General features: G+C 39.8%; 1 protein-coding gene across 2 annotated transcripts in view; it reads right to left on the minus strand.

Moving 5' to 3' along the window:
• Positions 1-21,866, minus strand: part of ehbp1 (EH domain binding protein 1) — a 191,881-nt gene that overhangs the window by 96,555 nt on the left and 73,460 nt on the right. For both annotated transcript variants that reach the window (XM_028467869.1, XM_028467870.1), the window contains 3 exons: positions 11,950-12,128; positions 11,102-11,150; positions 2,553-3,290 (listed from right to left, as the gene is read on the minus strand). In XM_028467869.1, the coding sequence (XP_028323670.1) occupies positions 2,553-3,290; positions 11,102-11,150; positions 11,950-12,128 (966 nt within the window). The remainder of the gene's footprint in view (positions 1-2,552; positions 3,291-11,101; positions 11,151-11,949; positions 12,129-21,866) is intronic.

The raw sequence follows: 21,866 nt of genomic DNA on the forward strand, positions 1-21,866 counted from the left end.
AAAAAACAGAAAAATAAAAACTATGAAAAAAATACACAAAAACAAACAGACATGCAAAAAAAAAACACAATAGGAAAATACACAAAACAATGGAAAAATACACAAAATACAGCCAAAGTAAACAAAATGACTCAGCGAACATCCAAAATGGCAAAAAACACACAAAAATAAACACATAAAACAGCAAAATCACTCAAGTGGACTCCACAAACACACACAATTACCAAGAAAACACACAAAACCACAAAATACAGAAGAAAAATACACAAGAAAACATTAAAATAAAAACACAACCAAAATAAACAAAATGACTCCAAAAAGCACAAAAAGAATTTGAAAAACAAATAAAACCATGACAAAAACCCATAAAACAATGGAAAAATACACAAAACAACAGAGAAAACACACACATGACAGCAAAGGTACACAAGACACACAAAACTAAAAGTAATACAAACTCCTGTGTTAATGCTTGATTGGTCGTTTTTCTAAATGAACGTTGATCATGTGACACAATCACATGGTTGTGGCCCTGCTGTGCTTTAGATGTGAAACAGGGTGGGGTCTGTGTCATGTGTGCATGGGAGACCACCTATTTGACTATTTACCAGGGTAACTAAGACATTTGAGTAGTAAACTCTGATCTATTGGCTATATGTCTAAGCCCAGATAGCTGTAGAAAGCCTCCACATGCTTTTCCCTCTGCAGGTTCAATGTGCCCAGGATGCATTAAGCAGATAACAGCAGATGAAAAGTAAGAGTATCATGACTGTTATTACCCGCCTTTCCCGTGACCTTTCCACTTGTAAACAGGAAGCTGTAATCTGGGGCCAGCAAACGTAGCCCCGCAACACACTTGGGTGTGTGCACGTGTGCGTGTGTGTGCATGTGTGAGTGCGTGCTCGCTGTGTGCAGAAGCATCGCCACGCCTGAGCAGTCACGGTGCAGCTGCCATCAACTGCAGGGATGGGAAATATAATGAAAAATATAATGAAATGTCAAAGCAGGGTGTTCTCCTGGGTGCCGGGCCTGCAGACGCCAGCCAACGTGACGACAACATCACAGGTTGCTGCGGTCATCTCCGCCTCGCCATCAACCCGGGTCGGGATTTGAAGCTTAGCGAGCGCCGCCAGGAATGAATGTTCAGCGCGTCTTGTGTCTTATGACGGATGTCGCAGTGAAAGTTTCAATCACAGGATAAGAAGCTACACAGGCCATTAAGGAAGCTGCAGGCGAACGAACGCCGACAGAATCTCAATACCTGCTTTAAGCACAACGAATTAGTGCACGTCAAACACACGCAGGTGTTCATAATGAGATGTAGGGCTGTTTAAAGGAAAAAAGCCCATTTGTCTACAAATCTACATCAGCAAAGCCACATAAGGATTAATGTCAGACATGTAGCGGCGTTCAGCATTAGCCGTTTCACTACAACGTTAGCATAGAATGTTATGCCTCCCCCCCCAAACATAGTTAATAATAACCAGCATGCACCTCACCCACAACAATCATCAATGACGGCAATTTATCAACTCAAACTTCACCAACTTCAGCAACCCTAGTAACTTCAGTAGCCCCAGCAATCTCATCAATTCCATCAATTTCATCAACCCTATAACATCTTCATCAGCTTCACTTCATCAATTCCACCAATTTCCTCACCTTAGCAATTTCATTTATTCTACAAATTGAATTAATTCTATATATTTCATCAATTCACCAAGTTCATCAATTCCAAAAAAATTAACCAACGTCAGCAACCTTAGCGATTTCATCAAATCCACCATGTTTACAACTTTATAGCAACTTCACCAGCTCCACCAAGTTAATCAATTCCAGCAATTTCACCAACTCCATATATTTCATTAACTCCACCAATTTGATAAATTCCAGCAACTTTATTACTTTACCAACTTCAGCAACCCTAGAAATTTCATCAATTCCAGTAATTTTCTGACCCTAACAAATTCATTAATCCTAAAAATTTCATCAACTCTAGCAACTTCAGCAACCCAAGCAATTTTATCAATTTCCCCACCCTAGCAATTCATTTAATCTACAGATTTCATTAATTCTAGCAATTTCATATGTTTCATCAAATCCACCAATTTTAACAACTTTATTACTTTAGCAACTTCAGCAACCCAAGCAATTTTATCAATTTCCTTACCCTAAGCAATTTAATCAATTCTGACCAACATAATCCATTCTACCAATTACAATGATTTGCTCAATTTATTCTATTTTAACTAATTGTCACAATTATCCCGCAGACGTTTTGGCACAATGACCAACAGAGTGTGAAACTGTGTAATGCAATGAAACAGTGATGTTTGTAGGTAGAGTTAGTTGGTTGGTCACCAGTTTTGCATCGCATCACATATACAAGTATAATATTGGTGAGTAATTGTCAATTCCTGATATTTCAACCAATGCTGCTAATTTTCGTGCTTTTTGCCTTGTGGACCAAACTGTGTGGCCTTAATTCATATCTTAACTGTCTAGAATCAGCAGGACCACATCTAAGTGTAAAATAATAGCTCCGTTTTTACCTGTTGGACCTCTGTTTGATTGACAGGTGGGAGGGGGATGGTGTCGGAGGTGGGCTCAGACTCTGAGTGACGAAGATCCGCCCTCTTCTTTTTGAGGAGATCTGCGTCTCTGTTGGAGAAGGAGCCCAGTTTCTGGGACGATTGGGAAGGGGAGAACAATGCTCCTTTCCTGGGGGGAGACGATAAATCTGACCCTACGTCCTTTTGGTCCTGGTGCTCTCCTGTCTCCGCCTGGCCCAGCTTGTCCTTCTCGCTGGACGTGTCTTCCGTCAGCGGGAGCTCACTCAGGTCTAAAGTTTTGGCCTTGAGGAGGCTGCCTCTGTCCTCGCTAGTCGCATTTGACAAAGTGAGGTTTGTGCTTGGAGATGGGACAGGAGGCGAGGACACCTCAGTGACCCTGCCTGGCTCCCTCGTCTCAGCAGCTTTGACGACATCAGGCTGTGCTGCGTCTTTCTTACCAGGGGGCACAGCCTGGTGGTTCTGAGTGTTGTTCAGCTCGGCGTAGAACTTGTCCTGTCCGACGCAGGCATTGGTGTCGGTCTCGAAGTTGCCCACCTTGTAGGTGCTGCGGTTGCTGTTGGCCTCGATCTGCACCACGTTGAGCTCCTCGCCGGTGAAGTGGGCTCTGATCTGGTACAGGTACGTCATCACCGTCAGCTTGTCGGGAATGGCCAGCAGCACCATGTCGGACGGCTCCAGGAGGCGAGAGATGCCCAGGCTGGCAAAGCCGTCGTATGCCTGAGAAGGACGAGAACAGGAAGCAGGTTTACAAGTGCAACAAAAAGGCCCTTACTTTTCTCAACATTTAATCAACAGTATGTGTGACTGTATCTGACTTTGGACAGAGTGAACATTTGTGTACCGTTGTATTGTTACTGACGTTACAGCTTCACCTTCACCTTGATTTCCCTCCTCCAGGAATACTTGTGTATGTTCATAGTCAATTTATGGTAAATTTTGCAGTCATTTTGTGTGTCTTTGTCATTTAGTTAATTTTTTTCTCCATTTTGTGTTTTTATTGTCGTTTCCTTGGTTTCTTGTGTTTCTGTAGTAATTTTGTGCGGTTTTGTTGTCCCACAGTAATTTTTTTTTTACCTTTTTGTGTGTTTTTATTGTGCCCTAGTTTATCGTCTTTCCTTTTTTGCATTTTTTTATTGTCTTCTTTGGTTTATTGAGTTTCTGGAGTCATTTAGTGTGTTGTTGTTGTCATCTAGTTTATTTTTCCCTGTTTTGTGTTTTTATTGTCATTTTATTGTCGTCATCATATTCTCATCTTATTTGCGCTATTGTATCGTATGTTTGATGTCTCGTGTGTCCTGTTGTGTATTATGTTGTGTATCTATCCTGGTGTTGCATTAAGTGAGCGTGTGAGTGTGAAGGAACATGCTGCCAATATGCAGCTATCGTGTAAACACATTCCTGTGTGTCTGTTATGTGCTCTGTGTCATGTTGTGTTGTGTGTCGTGTGTATCTGTTGCGTATTGTGTTGTGTGTCATGTTGTGAACCTATGAGGTGAGGGATGTGGAACCTTGTTGCAGACGGTGAGCATTCTGTGATGAAGGAACGCGATGCTAATGTGCAGCTAGCATGTGAAAACATTCATGTGTAGTCTGTTGTGTGTCATATTGTGTATTGTGCAGTTTCACGTTGTGTATTGTGCTGTGTGTCTGTTGTGTATTGTTCTGTGAGTCATGTTGTGTATCCATCAGATGAGGAACCTTGCTGCAGACGGTTGCTGCTAATGTGCTAACAGACATTCCTGTGTGTCTCTGTGTGAGGGACACCTTTTGGCTCAGCTGCTGACAGGTCATGTCTGGGATGGTCGTCCCTGATAACAGATGCAGATACCCCAAGACAGAGCGCTTAATCCCAGAGTGTGTGTGTGAGTGCGCCCCTTATCGCCCTTGCATCAGCGTCCACGCTCTCCGTCACGCGTGTAATTGGTCTGATTAGAGTCTGATGAAAAAATACAGGTGCGATTATCAAGCCGGAGCCAATCCCCCGTCACCAGATAGACTGAGACAGAGCCACGGAGAGGGGATGAAAACCATTATCGCTGCCGATGACAGGTAAATAAATAGATTAGCTGCACGCGCGCGCGCACACACAAACACGCCGTGTGCGTCTGTCTCAGGTATCGCGGCTTGTATCTGGCCTGCTTGATAGTGTTGATCTAATTCCAACCTGTTGCAGCAGCCGTTTGTTTCACAGCCTCAGCAGCAGTCTATCAATCTGACTCCCAGACCTTCCCAAGTGATCGTATTCCACACTGCACGCCCCAGTTAAACCTGTTATATTTACATTCACTCATATTTCCTCCTCCTCACATATTTGTACAAATAATATTCACACTACTTTTAAGCAGTGACGCACTGACACGGATGTTTCCAGACCGAGATTTATGGACTTCTTTGACCCATAACCGATGAGATAAAGTTATTTTAGTTTAACACAATTCTATGTAATGTTTTTACAAACCTTGGGTCAAACACAGGCCTAATTTATATGTGAATACAAGCAGGAGAAACACCATATGAATGGCTGTGGAGAAGTGAAGAAAAGATGAACATGAAGGAAATGAAAAAGAGGAAGAAGATGATGAAGAAGAAAATAAATGTTTACGTTGTTTTAGCTTCATTCATTCCAGAAACGCTGATTCAGCAGAAAGGCTGTATTCTGCTACAACAATACCTGCAGCCATCTGTGAGTAAATCTGTGACAGTTGACACCCGCCTGTCTTAACTGTCCTACATAATAATAATAATAATAATAATAATACTAATTAATCCTAGTTATTGAGTTACCTTTTGTTATCTATTAGCTACCTATTTGTTCTAAGACTTTTTTGGCTCAAGCACCCCATTCTCTTATTTCTGAATCCAAGTACCCCCTTTGTCCGACTACAACGTTTTTCTCACAATACTATGAAAAAACAACTATAGAGCATAGTGATGAGAATTAATTAGTGATAACACACATTTGAAATAATCTCATTTTGTAAAGAAGTGGAATGAAATGATTTATTTCTATAGTTTTTATCATTTCCTGTCATCCCGCCTTGTGTGGGACCAAGACTGACCTTTATATTTTCAGTTCATGTTCTAATCAAGATCATTACCATCATCATTATTGTTATAATTTGAACTAAAAAATCAACATTATTAAAGCTAATATTTGTATGCTTTCATCATTTGTTAATTTTCCACTCTCTGTCTCTCTCTCAAGTACCCCTGTAGTGCCATCCCGTACCCCTAGGGGTACACGTACCCTCATTTGAGAAACACTGATCTATTTAATAATTCTTCACACTGAAATCATGCGAGATTTGTTGGTTTTTAAGATCACTTGTTGTACGGTATAAATAGCATGTAATTGTGTTATATTGATAAATGAAAGCACAAGATCGTGGGTACACGCGGCCAAAATTAGTTTCCTCCGTAGGGTGGCTGGGCTCAACCTTAGAGATAGGGTGAGAAGCTCAGTCATCTGGAGGGTTCGGAGTAGAGCCGCTGCTCCTCCGCATTGAGAAGAGACAGATGAGGTGATTCGGGCACCTGATTAGGATACCCTCCGGAAGGAGACTGCGAGGAAGACCCAGGACATGTTGGTGAGACAATGTCTCTCGGCTGCCCAGGGAATGGCTCGAGATCTCCTGGGAAGAACTGGATGAAGTGGCTGGGGAGAGGGAAGTCTGGGCCTGGAAAAATTGTATTCCCTACTAACTTAAACGACAGAATGAAATCCCAACGGTCAGACTCCCCGTTATGGTCATGTGTTGGCATTTGATCACTACTTTGATGTAGTCGGCATGTCTTCATAACAACGTCCACTGGGATTTTGTCCATTTGGATGCATCATAATCATCACTATACTCAATAAAGAGGCCTTGAATATTTGGTTTTGGCTTTGATGAGGAAGTTGACGCCGTTCCTCACTTTAGCATCAATTCTGAGGCTTTTTGTTGGGAGGCCTCTTCGTTTCCCTCTCACCTGTTGTGCGACAATGGGACGAACATCTATACTCTCACAGGGAAACGAGGTGTGTGTCTGCGGCGCAAAGACAAAGCGGAAGAAAGAGCGGTCGGCGGGAGAGGAGAAAAGGAGGAGAGGGAAGTGTTTGCCTTTACAGCAAGCCCCCCCCACCCCACCCCCACCCTGCTCGGACAGAAAGGCAGTGTGAGAGAGAAAGACAGAAAAGAATATGAGGAATAAGAGGGCCCTGATTGGGTTTCTAACACGTATTCAGGGGAGCAAAGTGTGCTGGCATTGTTCGCCTCTCGCACGGGGAAGGTTCTGAAAAGGAGCGACAACCTCGACGCTCAATGGGGACGGAGTGAAAGAAAAGAGCCGGAGTGGGAGAAAGTGAGAGGAGGAGGGAGAAAGGCTCTCCACACAGGTTTTTTGTTTCAGGGTTCGTGTGAGTCTTGACATGCGCTACAGTCTTTTTGACCTTTTTTTTCTTCCCATATCGTCTCGTACACGTACAACTTGAAGAGCAATGATGGTGCAACGCTGAGACAATGGGGACAGCCAATAAGAAGAAGGGGCTGCTTTCGCTCAGCGCGGTTTCAACATGAAAGGAGAAAAAACTAAGGCCTGTGCGTTTGTTTCACGGGAACTTCTTTCAAGAAAATAAATAAAAAGATCACTTTGTTGCACTTGTGTTTCCTTTTTTCACTACAACCTGAGTTTCACTTCATTCTGCAAAAACTGATGCAGTCATTTATGGGACGATCTGTAAACGATGTGCGTCCGTGCTGAATGAAAAACATCACTCTTCCATCCTAAAATTGTTTACAAACATTTTTTTGAAGCTGGAAATGCTGGACTGTGCTTCAATGTTAATGTTTCTATGAATCACATAGTGATCATTGTGTTATTTAGTGAGCAGTTGTGACGCAGATATTTAAGTAGTTTCAAAGTAACGTAGAGCTGTCATTTTCTTGTATCGTGACTAAACTAGTCTGCGATATACAATGTTAAACCTCTTTCATTGCAACAACATGGCACTGGTTATAATGGTAACCAGTGTGTCTAATACATTAAATGCTTTTCATCTTCTTTTTGTGTCACTTTTTTCCTGATCTAGTGGTAATCATGTTATCCTATGGCTAACATTGCCACTGCGTAATCTTGCATTATTTCACCGTAGTTATCTGTAACAGTGTGTACATTCTCTGGGGTGTATAAAACACACAATTTTAAGATTTTAAGAAGTTTAATATCTAGTAAAGTCATCTAAACAGGGAAAGAGATCCAGACGTGACACTCAAATATCCCTAAAATGTTTTGATGCTTTTGTGAGGAGGTTTTTCCACACGTTTCGATATTAAAATGTATCACGAAAGCCGATGGGAACACTTTTTCCATTATTACACTGATCACATGACCACTTCTATCCAAGACCATGTGGCACGAAATGTGTGGACAGACGAGGAGACCTAGACATTTCTTAGCATTGTACTTAAAAATAATCACTGCCACATTAGACAGAAAACAACATAGGAGTGTTATTAGAAGGTTTGGAGCATTTATCTTCCTAAAGAGAAGTCTCATGGGATGAAATTTCGCGAGAGCTACGAGACTCCAAAACAACCTTCAATGGAAACACGTCCAAAGCGTAACTTTACTTTGTCGAAACTTTAGAAATATTGCTTTTATTTTGACAGTATGAAGTAGTATGGATTCACTCTAAAGCAGCAGCCTGTGGAAGGCTTCATCAGCTCTGATTCTCTATTAAATGTAACTTTGGGAACTCAGGGCTCTATGTCGGGGCTAAATGTCAGCGCCGACTGCCCCCAGGTTCCCCTAACCCACCAATCCCCCCCCTCTCCAACTCAGTGACTGACAGCTATCTATCGCTGTCAATCATCAGCACCCGCCCCCCCCCCAGCAGTGCTCGGGGCTGCTGCGCTATCAGATGGCATGACAAATTACCTCTCCTTGGCCTCATTACACACACACACGTACATGCACACACACTCTATATATATAAGATACACACAATATGATTGAACAATAACAACAACAAAAATAACTTTGTTAACAGGCGTACACACATACTTTTAACACACACGGTCCATTTCAAAGTGTGTAAATGTGAATATTCAGCCGTTTCTCTTTTCCATCCCTCCCCCCACAAATATCGATTGTCCTTATCTGTCATAATTCAGCACAGGCCGAGCTCATCGCAATCACTCCTCACAGATAGACAGAGTGAGGAGGAGGAAGAGGAGGAGAGAGGGCAGCTGGTTACAGCCTTCTATACCTTCCTCCTGTCCGTTCAATAAACCGACACATGCTAACAAGTCCTGATGAAGCAGCAGCAGCACAAATATTTCAATAACATAACGAAACAACACAATCATTTCTGTCCCTTTGCTACATTCTTCTGTCCCCGCCTCCATTAGCAAAGCTCGCTGATCACTGGATCCATAACTCATCGGACAATAACAGCAACGTTTATCATGTATTTATTGGGCTAACAACACAATTTGAACAAATAAGTCAACCTGATAACATAGCTCCGCCCCCTATTGCTTTGAATACGCCCAGCCAGGGCAGCTACGTGCTAAGCTAAGCTGTGTGTGTATATATATATATATATATATATATATATTGCACACACACATACAGATACACAGATAAATTTTGCATGAGTTACGCAAATGTCTATATGTATATTATAAACTAAGAGGTGAGTCTGTCAAGACGAAAAAAATATATACATTATGATATAATATGATACAACATAACATAACATAAACTATAATAAATGTAATTCAATCTAATATGGTATAATGTAATGTAATATATTATAATTTTATGAAATGTAATATAATATAATGTACTGTATATTAATACAATATAATATATTATGTGATATAATGTATTGAAATTTAATATAACGTTATTTCATATCGGTCCAACATGTGTAGTTTTCTAGCAGGAAGTGTGTTTCCAGTGCAGTGTGTGTGCAACAGGCCATTAGTGCTGGTGTCACTGGTGTGTTGTGCTAAGGACTGACCCGTTTGTCCCAAAGTACATCAGCTATCACCTGCTGCAGCTCACTGCCACATTACCTCTATCTGCCTATTTCTTTAGGGCTCCTCCAGCACCTGGGGCTGGGTTAGCAGATATGGGATTGGCTGCTCTGCTTATTGTCAACAGGCTAGCATTCACAGCTAACAGGGCCGGCCGAGGTTATCGGCCAGCCCAAGTGTGCACGAGGAGAGGAAATCAAGCTGCAGGAGCCACGCGCGTATCGCTCTGTGTAGCCCTGAGGGCTGAAGAGTGTGTGTGTGTGTGTGTAGTGACAGGGAAAACCTGTGTGTAGCAAAATGTGCATGTGAAGAAGCAGAAATATGCTTGAGCTTTGGTTAATGTCCCAAAAAGAAGAGGGAGGATTTAAAAAAAAACAAGAGAGACATGACCACAACCCCCATCCAGCATCTTTAAGATGAACTGGAACCAGGCCTCTTCATTCAACAGCAGTGCCTGACCTCATCAATGCTCTACTGCAGACATGAGCAACAGAAGGCCAGTGTCGTTATGTGCCAACGTTTACAAAATGGCAACGAAAATGCACAAAAACCATATAAAATTACAGAAATATACAAAAAAGGACAAAAATAGAAACATATACAAAAAACAAAAAGTAGAAAAGACAACTAAAAAACACACACAAAAAAATTTAAATGACAAATAAAATAAACAAAAACAACAACATAAAATTACAGAATTTAAACAAGGAAAACTAAAATTTAGCAAAAAATTGCATCAGACAATTAATTACAAAACATTACAAAAAACTCCAACAAAGCACAAAATGACTCCAAAAATAACATAATAGTATATAAAAAACAAACAAACAACAACAACAAACACTAACTCATAGTTATTTTGATTGGTCATTATTCTAATGTTGATCATGTGACCCTCTAATCAGATACAGTCACAGATTTGTGGCCCCGCTGTGATAAAAGTTGCTCATCTCTAATTTAATGTATTTATGTGCTTGTGTAAAATGTATTTATTCAAAAATATACATTCATGTTCTTTTTGGTAGATGTTTCAAACTCGAGGCACGCAGGCTAAACATGGCCTGCAACACCATCTGGTTTGGCCCATGGGACGATTTGGCTCTCATTGGAAATTAAGGGGAAAAACTGAAAATTTAAAATTAATTTTTGATATATAGATGATTTGTTTACGGTCATTAACACTGAGAAAAGAGAAAGTTAGGGCACAATAAGGTTGAAATTATACATTTTTTTCCAATATAAAATACTTGGAATTTTCTGGTCGTATAAAGCTGCGTTTATGGTGGCGAGTGCTGCACCACTCAGGTGACACACAGCAGGGGGGCGTGTCTTATATTTAATAACACGTACAGGTGTGTTGCACCAACCCCCCCGCCCTTAAAACAATGTAAACACGCACACACACACACATGCACAGAACATCTAGGGATTAATAACACGCCCCTAAATGGAGACGTGGAGGAGAGAGCTAAAGTGGAGCAAAGCTCAGCAGGGAAGGATCCTTACCTTTTTGTTGTTTTCTTTAATATCCAGAGGACAGAGTGCCTTGTAGTTTCTGAAGGGCGAGAGAGAGAGAGAGAGAGAGAGAGAGAGAGAGAGAGAGAGAGAGGTGTGTTTAAATATGCCTCACATGTAATTGCGTTAAAGCTCAAACATGCAATTTCAGAGCAGTGCAATCATCAGAACTATTAGAGTGGAAAATATGTCAAAAATATAACAGTGCAACACACGCACTAACGCACTACCACGCACGCACGCACGCACACACACACACACACACACACGCACGCACACACGCACACACGCGCACACACACACACACACACACACAATCATTGCACCTGTTTAATCATTAATTTATGGAACCAAAGAGAAAGTGAATCTATTTTACGCAGAACAATAACTATCGTGCATTGTAAGGGTGCACGATATTGTAAATAAATGCTCATGTATTTTTTGTTTTGTTACTGTCTAATAAGAACCATTTGAACTGATAGTTCTACCTGAAAAGATAGCCCCGCCCCTTTACCCTTTGACCCTTCTCTGCTAACGTAGCTACGTGCTAAGCTAACCCAAACATGTGCACTGATTTCTGGTATGGAGTTCTATTCCAATCTCAGAGGAAGAAGCAACAGTACTGGCCTGGTTCTTACTGGTCTAGTTCTTACTGGTCTGGTTGTTACTGGTCTCGTTCTCATTGGTCTCTGTGTGAATGCTAGGTGTCTCTGACTTATCTGTACTTTTTCCACTTCCTCATTTGTTATGTAGCATCTGTTATTTGTATTGATTATGAGCCATAGACTTATAAGCCATAGAGCCCACATCTCTAGAGTTTCAGAGGAGAAGGTTCTTACATGACGTCAGGTCTGAAAAAGTGCAGCAGAGCGCAGAACGCTAGCCCGTTCCTCCACGACGTGGTGAAGTTGGTGACCTTCACTCCGCGGTAGTTCTTGGTGATTTCTTGACACCAGGCCAGCAGAGACTGGCTGGCGTTGGGTTTCCCTCCCTGCACAGGACCGGGTAACGGACTTGGCTGCAGGACGAGAGGAGGAGGAAGAGTTAGAGGAAGTTGCTGTGGACAGCGTCCAAAATGAGGAAAATGTTCAACTTCTCAGTTTGACAGACGTTTAAGATAAAAACAGAAGGAAAATTATCCAAAACGTTGAGCTTTGGTTGAATTATGTGCCAATCTTTCAGTGTGCATTACTGAACCTCCTTCAAAATAAAAGCTAATTACCCAGTTGGAAAAGGCAGAAAACTAATGCGTAAAGTATGCCAAACACTGTATAGATCCCTTCCAAAATAAAAGCTTGTACATGCTGCTGTCATGCATTTAATTTGTACATTTTCTTAACTGAAGCTAAATGATGAAAAAAGTTGAGCTTTAGGTTAATTAAGTACCTACTTTTACATGTGTTAATAAACTTCTTTCAAAATAGAAGCAGAGTATCTTGAAGCCGTTTAAAAAAGTTCAAATATTTATTTATAAAGGATGAACCTTATCAGTCGATAAAAACAAGTTTACTTTGAAAAGGTTTGGTATACCACCTACGTTTACCTTTCAAAATAAAGGCACAGCATCTTGAAGCAGTTGAAAATGTTAAAAAAATGATTTATAAAGGATGAACTATCATTTGATAAAAACTGGAAAAGAAAACATTGTGCTTTGAAAAGGTTTGGTGTACCACCTACACTTGCCTTTCATAATAAAAGCACAGTATCTTGAAGCAGTTTAAAAAGTAAAAAATAATTATTCATAAAAGATGAACCTTATCAGTTGATAAAAACAAGTGTGCTTTGAAAAAGTTTGGTATGCCACCTCCACTTGCCTTTCAAAATAAAAGCTCATATGTGCTTCTAAGAGTGGCCATTACTCATTTAATTAGCATCCCGTACACTGCTCCATAATGAGGCTGCACACACACACACACACACATACACACACACATGAGGGGTCACTCCCAATTAGCTCCGCCTTTGAAGTCTTATCAGGGTTGAAAGCTTTAACCATTAGGAAATTTTTTTTTGCTTTCTCCCAAACTCCATAAATCGTGTTCAGACACCGGCCTGTCCTCGCACACCCGGCACACCACCATACCAATGCTTTTTCTCATTTATCAGCTGAGCGTCGGCTAATCTGGTTAGAGCGAAGCAGCGATACGGGCCTAATTCTCTCAGATCAGTCGGCAAAAAAATGTCACACCGATGCATTCATTACAGGTCAGTGATCAAACGGCGCGGGATGTGCTTGAAATGCTAAAGCATATCGCTATTGTGTGCGAGACAATGACACCGACTTCTAACAGATAGCACCGCCTCCCTTAATTGTTCCAGTCAGCGTTTAATCAAGCTGCCTCTGGCTTTGTAAGCCTTTAATTCAGTTACACGCGTTACAAAATAAAAGATCTTTTATTTGCTCGGAAAATTGCTGCGCTGCACCGAAACATCAAACAATTCAAAGGATCAGATATTCAACTACTTATGTCTAAGTGTGCAAAGTCAGCACTCTGCAGCATGGTATTAGATAAATAGGTTTCCTTCAAAATAAAAGCACAGTGAGATACACCCATGGCATCGACCCACAGGTTGAAGACCATTTTAAAAAGTGCAATCTGAAAAATGTTGTGCTTTAAACAAATGATGTTCTTATTTTCCAGTGCGCCACCTATATATTCCCTTCAAAATAAAAGTGAAGGTAATTTTCTTTGCATATAAAATGCTGTGACACATTGCCTGAAGAAATATGATGAAATAAATAAATTCACAAGTGTTCATAAGGGCTGCGACCCACACTTTGAGAACCTTAAGTAGTGGGTACTCCGCTGTATAAATAAATAGGTTATCTTCATAATAAAAGAACAGTCAAAGACAAAAGTCCAGAACAAACACGACACACATTTGGACCTGACGCACACGTTGAGAACCATTTCGGTAAGTGCAATCTGAAATTAGTTGTGCTTTAAATAAATTATGTCCCTATTTTCCAAGTTGCCACCTATCTATGCCTTTCAAAATAAAAGCAAAAGTATTTTGCTTTGTGAATAAAACGATGTGACACATTGCATGAATAAATAAAATTAAATAAGAGTGGGCTGCGACCCACACGTAAAGACCCGACCGTCATGTTGAGAATCATAAGCGAGTATGGTCGGCAATTTTCTGCATAAATAAATTCCCTTCAAAATAAAAGCACATGGTACATGCCAATGACAAACAGAACAGGGGCGCGAGCCACGTTTTTGGAACCAGTTTTATGATTCATTCTACCAAAATATATTTCCTGCACTCGCACACGCACACACACACACGCACACACAGTTAAGGTCCTGTTTGCTCTGAAACTGAACGTGGGACTGAAACCTTTACCTAACCTTTAACTGAGGGAGAAGTGAGTGAAGGAAACATCCGCCTCTCAACAGATGATGCTCTCCACTAAAACCAGTTCACCCAGTTTAAACACACGGGGACAGGAAAAGCATAGCCAAACAGCACCCTCTGTTGGACAAACTAGAAGACTGCAACACCAAATAAATAAATAAATGAAAAGGTTTTGGGGGTACAGTAACACTTTTTTTTGTATATTTTTAATCAGTATTTTGCAATCAATTTAAATATTTATACATAATTAATTATTATCATATTATAATATATATATATATAATATGTATGTATTTAATTGCTTAACATTCAAATAATGCCCTTATTAGTATTTAATCAGAGTAAAACGATATCAAGAAAACAAAAAATCTAAAAAATGTGCAATATAATGACAAAAAAGACATTTTACCATTTATTTAAACTTATTGACTAAATAAAGTCAAATTTAATCAACAATTTATTATTTGTGAATTTAAAAGAAAAAAAAATATATATATACATAAAAATGACAAAAAATGAATATCAAAAGAAAAATAATCTAAAATGATTATTATATTTTAATAATGTCTGAAAAAGATAAACACTTTTTAAAGAAGTCTAAGTAATGAATTTGTGAATTAAAAAAAAATTGTGACATTTTAAAGCTTATTAACTAATTATTTTGGATACATAGGTAATGCAATATATTAGATGATTGCCTTTAAAATATTTATTTATTAGTTTATTTATTTATATAAACAAAAACATAAGTGTTTTGATTATAAAGAAAGAATTAAATAAATATATATATATATATATATATATAAATATATATTTATATTTATATACAGAGATGATGAGGATTTAATAATATATAAAATATTCTTTTAATAGTCAAGCAATAGAAAATAGTTTCAAATGAGTTACATTTTAAAGTAGGTTTTGAAAGTTATTCTGGTGAAAAATCCACAAATTATTACAATTTTTATTTCATTTCTTAATAAAACAAATTCAGTCAACAATAAAAACTAATAATATTTTGTTCAATAATGTTTAGACACTTTTCTCTGTGGATTTGGGACACAAAGATGGTTTGGTTTCACAGCAGGAAACAGATTAGCTGTTAGCAGTGGCATGTGGATTAGCTGTTAGCATGTGGACGAAGCTCTGCTAGCACTGCTATTGTTACATTTCAACCTGTGACATCCAGAACATGAAAGAAACCAGAGGACATCCCTTCGAGCAACTCCTAACCTTTGTGTGTGTGTGTGTGTGTGTGTGTGTGACTGCAGGGAGACGGAGCCTGAGGGGCAGACACTTGACATTTCCGGCTCATCTTTAAAAGAGGGCCTTAACCTTTCCCCACAGCTTTTTCAGACACGATTTAGGAGGCCCGCACAACGCCTGCGTGGCTCAGCCACCAACGCACAACCAACGCACGCACACACTGATAAAAAGTCAGGAAGTCCACAGCGATTAGACGCATGTTGCAAATACTGTAGCACAACCAAAGCTCACGCTACACCGTGTGTGTTTGTCAGTGATCGTCCTCCTTATGTAATTAATGTGCCACTTCACACACACACACACGAACCAACACACACTAAACTAACTGGTTTCCACAGGTTATATTCAGACGTGTGTGTATCTGTAAAACGTGTGTGTGTGTGTGTTCCTCCAGGCTTTTTTCCCCTTCTGTGTCTTCAAGTGATGGTTGAAAGTAGCTGCTGTCTAATTTGAGCGCTCTAATTACCTGGGATTAGAGACCAGGTGCTATTAAAGCAATTAGAGAGACACACACACACACACACACACACTTGATACTTTGGTTTCATTAGAATAATCAAAACACAAAAATAATAATTAATTTATAAAAACTTCAGTAAATAATATATGAATCAACTAAGGGTATCCCGATCCGATATTGACATCGGATATCGGTCTGATATCAGCCCGAAAACGAATATCGGCTTTTATTGGACTGCATCGAAAATCCCTGATATATATTATACTATATTTATTCATTTGTAGAATAATGTAGATATTATGTTGAAGATTAAAATATATGTAACCAACTGGCCAATAATGAATGGGTCAGTTTTTCTCATACGTACTGTTGTTGACTATTGTTCTCTGTTTGAGTGACATCACATGACTAAGCCTTTTCTAACATTCCACACTATAAAATAAGTAATAAAAGTATGTATGATTAGTGCTGATGTCATATTGGATCAATTTCGGTATCGGTCAACACTCAAGGCAGCATTATCGGTATCGCATCGGAAGTGAAAAAGTTGTATCGGGACATCCCTAGAATCAACTTTATTAAACAAAGACATACATAATTTTAATCAATTGATTGACTGAGTTAAATAAAATAGGTAATAATATGTTCTCTTTAATTTTTTTGTTACTGTAAAACTACCCGTTAAACACAGTGATTGCCTAGTGGTTGTGGAAGAGTCGCTGGTTTGAATCCGATGTGGAACCTTGAGCCCTCTGACCAGGACTCTCTTGAAAAAGAGCTTTAGTGACTTTTCTGGTAAAATAAAGGTAAACACAACAACAAAAAAACCTTCAAATACACATTAAATTTAAACTACACCGTAAACCAGTGTTTCTCAACCTTTTCAGCTCGTGACCCTCAAAATAAAAGTTAAAAGTGACCAAAAATAGTGGAAAAGCTTGTGAAATGGGGTTTTAAAAATCACAAAAATTGGTAAAAAGTTGCAAATCAGAGTCGCCAAAAACGGACAGAAAAGCTGGTAGTTTAAACTGGCAAATAATGGGCATGCCAAATTATGAATGAACTGTGAAATTTGGTGAAAAGAGGTTAAAAGTGACAATAATGGCTCAACATATGCAACATTAATTGGGTAAAGTGGTGGAAAGGGTTTACAGGTGCCAAAAAAGTCTTGAAAGTGGAAAAAATGTGCAGAAAAGGCATTGAAATTTGATGGAAAAGTGTTATTTTTGTGTTTCCTTTCCATGTTTTCTTTAAATGAGTAAAAACAGAGCTGAGCCCACAGCATGTGGAAGATACCACTGTATGCTTTGACCTCGGTGGATATCCTTCACACTTTAATCCAATGTTTACACGTTTCATCAAATGCTCATGGAGTGTTGGCCTTTGCATTCTGTACAGAATAGAGTTTGGGAAGCTCGCGGAGCTTTGATTATTCTTCCTGTTTCTGATAAAAAATGTATCGCAGATATTGAACAAATGTCGTCTCATCTTCAACAGAAAAAATAAAAAAAATGGGCTGCATTTCCTTAAGACACAGACACGGGGAGCGGGGACGGACTTATCAAAGCGCTCTGTGTCTAGCCCTGAGGAAGGTGTGTGTGTATTCTCTGTGTGTGTGTGTGTGTGCGTGTGTGATGATGATGACTTGGGGGTAGGATTAGCAGAGAGCATTGCCCACAAACATTCCATATTAAAAAATGAAAAAGGCAACCGTCATTACTATCAGTGGTACATAACCTCCTCCGCCGCTATTATACACAGCCATAACCGCCCGGGCAGAGAAATACAAGCTGCTGACAAGAGATCCTATTATTCCCCATGCCTCCGTGTCAACAACATCCATCCGATGGGGCAGTGAAAAAAAGGAGAAAATAGAAGAAGGGAAAAGGATGTGAGAGAGAAAAGCGAGGGGGGGGTTAAGCTCACTACAATGCCCCAATGACAAGATAGCAGCAAACCTGGGAATGGAGGAATCCAGTTTACGGTGTCACGAGGAGGATTTGGGTGTCAGAAATTGTGATATTTGGCCAGCGGTAATATGATGTGAGATGTGGAGGCAACACCTGGAGCGGCGGATAGAGGAAATGAGAAAAGGCGACGCGTACTCGGTGTGGACACACCAGAAAAAAGGACAAATCAGTGCTAGAGTGAAAACTTTCCACTATGGAGTGTGTTTCCCAGTATCATTTACCCTCTGAAATATATAGAACGCAAACATCCATCTTCAAGCTTCCTTATCCCTCACCTGGACAGACAGTTTAGAAATATTAAACGGCCACTACACAAAGGGAAAAAGAGCAGCTTGTGATGATTTCAAAACGTCAGATTTCACCTTCCAGTGGGTAAATGCGCTTCTTCCTCTTAGACGGTCCTACGTGTTAGAGTTAGTTCACCCACAATCCCGTTCAAAATCTCTCGCTACGTGTTCAGGTTGAATTAGTGAACATGTTATCCTGTGACTGAAAATGAATGCCGCTCCTCAATAAATTGACCTGATAACACAGCCTTGCCCCTTTACCCTACTAAGCCAGCAATGCTACGTGCTAAACTAAGTCAAATATGATGCACAGTTTGAATCCAGGCCGAGTTACCAGTATACCAAAAGCTGTGACGTACCAAAATAAAAACACTAATAACTATTAGTAATTATTATCCACTTCTAGGGCTCATACTGGATTAAAAAACTTCTAATCAAAAGTTTTACTAAATATATGTTGTTCTGTGTCATCATTCTTGTCCACAGAATGTTAATTCAACCACAACGAAGGAAAAATTTTTCCAGATTGCCAGAGATTTTCTGTTCTCAATTTACTTTAAGCAGCATTCAGGTTGTACCAAGTTTGAGCCAGTGTCACTACATGCTAAGCTAACTAAGCTGGTATGGAGTTCCAAGAGGACTGTCAGACGGTCCTGAAAGATGTGGAGGAGACTATTTTTCATCTTTCCAGGTAAACAGCTTCAAGTTAACATCATTTGGTTCATATTTTTATATTGTAAAACCTGTATCTTTTCTTTTGAATTCAATTTACATTGGTCTTTATTTCCCTTGTACTTTACATAATGTTTTCCATAGATATTCACACTGTTCTATCATTTGCTTCAGTCAGTTTCCTTCTTGTTCTCTTGATAAAATGTCTCCGTTCTTCATTTCTACCCTTAAAATCTGTCTCTCAGGTGCACTTTAATTAAACTGTAAAGCCCTTTGAATGCATTGATTGGTCTGGAAGGTGCTATGTAGATCAAAAGTGATCGATCAGACTCCACGGAAGCGTAAATACATGCTTTTAAAACCAAAGACACGCGATAACAGTTTGGTTTCTGAAGTATTGAAGAAACCGACACAAGCTTGGTCTCTCACTCTGAGAGGACGCTCGGACGGGAATTTAACCGTCCTCGGCCCGATGACACGGACTCGCGGCTCTGTGGAGGGAGAGGAGTAGAGCAGAGCTTCCACGTCTCACTCCACACGTTTCAAAAGCACTGTCGGATTTGAGGAGGTGTTGAATCTCCGACTCTTTAAAACTTGTAATCCGCTCTAGAAGCCTCCGGCATGAAGGGAAGAGAAGAAAAGTCTGTGCTCTGTGAGTTACAGTCGTATGACACGTCTATCAATCAATCTCTACGTCTGCACTACTTTACTTTGACACAAAGAGCCACTTAATTTAGACTAAAATCACTCGTCAAGTTTCTCATTAGCCCCCACTAATAAATAGGAAAGCTAGATGCAATGAATCATTTTTAAGAGTCATGTGTTTTTACATTAGGGAAATATTTACAAACATTAGAAGAAAAACTCTCATTATTTAGATATTTTTGACATGGCCAGTTTATGTGCTACAGTAAACCCTCCTTAGACAGTTTATTTAAAAGTTATATTTATGATTCATCTATAGTTTAAAAGGCACAAGTTTATGAAATAACTGCAAGATAATCTTCTCATTTTTGTCCTAAAATTTAAACAAAATTATTTCAGTCTTTTGAAATTGTTCAGTTTTAATCTAGTTTCAGGTGCCCCACCCTTTGCATGACTCAGCAACAATATTCGGGGAGATTATGTCACTCAATGGCTGCGTCAAAGAAACTATGAATCAGCAACAGGATTAATGTGGGCTGTAGTGTTTATATCGTGACTCAGCAAGTTTACCTCAGTGGGCCTTGATTCAATAACAAAATTAGGTGGCATGTGGTGCTAAAAGCATGACTCCCGCAACAACATTCAGGTAGGCTGCATTGCTCAAATGATGATGTGGCAAAATTGCTTAAGTAGGCCGTGGTATTTGAATAAAGATTCAGCCATAATACTCAGGTAGGCTGCGGTGTTTAAACCATGACTCAATGATAATAATAACATTCACTGGGGTGTTTAAACCATAACACAGCGATAATACTCAGGCTGTAGTATATAAATCATGAATCAGCCATAATACTCGGTTAGGCTGTGGTATTTTAATCATGACTCGGCGATAATACTCAGGTGGGCTGTGGTGTTGAAAGCATGACTTGGCGATAATACTTGGGCAGGCTGTGGTGTTTAAGCCATGACATAGTGATAATACCCAAGTAGCTTTGTGGTGCTTAAACCATGACGCAGCTATAATGTTCAAGTGTGGTGTTTAAACCATGATTCAGCGATAATACCTGGGTAGGCTGTTGTTTCAAAACCATGACTCTATGATAATACTCAGATAAGCTGTGGTGCTTAAACCATGACTCTGCGATAATACTCCGGTAGCCTCTGGTGTTCAAATAATGACTCAACGATAATACTTAGGTATGCTGTGGTGTTTAAATAATGACTCAGGCGCAGCCTCCAGCGAGCAGAAGCTGTTCACATTGTTTCCCACACACACGTTTAAACCTCGGCTTTGATCCAGAAACACACTCCACATGGACACACACTCTTGAGTATTATTAATACCTGCTCACCATTACAGAGATAAGGTTAGCGCACTTCATTGGCCTGTCCTTTCTTCTCCTCACAAACTCTCATCTGATTGGATCGACGCGCTCCATTATTCAATTGCTCATTCAATAAAAACAAGCTATTTGCCTAATCTGAGTTTTCCCACAATGTGCAAAGGAAGAAGACGAAAGCGGATAAATAACGATCACCTTCCGTTTGTCATCTTCACCCTAAAATTAGGCTGAGGGTTTGAAACGCTGACTACACGAGAGCGAAGGGAAGGGGGGGGCTGTACAGTCCAATCAAAAGTTCAATTATGTAAATGGAGACGTGAAGTGGCTGGAACAATATGTAAACGAGGAAGGAAGAGGAGGGGAGGGATCTTAGAAGAGGAGAGGAAAGCGAATGTAGCGTGAAAAATAATACACATTAACATACAAAGGAACAATCGCATTAGTGCTGTAATCATAGAGGGGGGCGAGAGAAAGTGAGTGCACCAAGTGTGACTGTAGACACTGTTTAGTCGAGTCAGGATATACTTCATTTCTACTTTCAGAGAGTGAATAACACAGTGTTCCTTCATAAAAGACCATCACACAATAACATGTTTGGACAACAGCTTTCCTGCACAGCTTATTTCAGGCAAAAAGCTTCTCGTTATGGAGTAATATGAGTTTCCTTTAAATGGAAAAACAAGTAATGGAATGATTTACTATAACTGGCAGGTGATTAGCCTTTATTAGCCTATTGTGTGGCTCATTAGC

Source organism: Gouania willdenowi, chromosome 15 (assembly GCF_900634775.1).
Source record: "Gouania willdenowi chromosome 15, fGouWil2.1, whole genome shotgun sequence".
NCBI lineage: Eukaryota > Metazoa > Chordata > Actinopteri > Blenniiformes > Gobiesocidae > Gouania > Gouania willdenowi.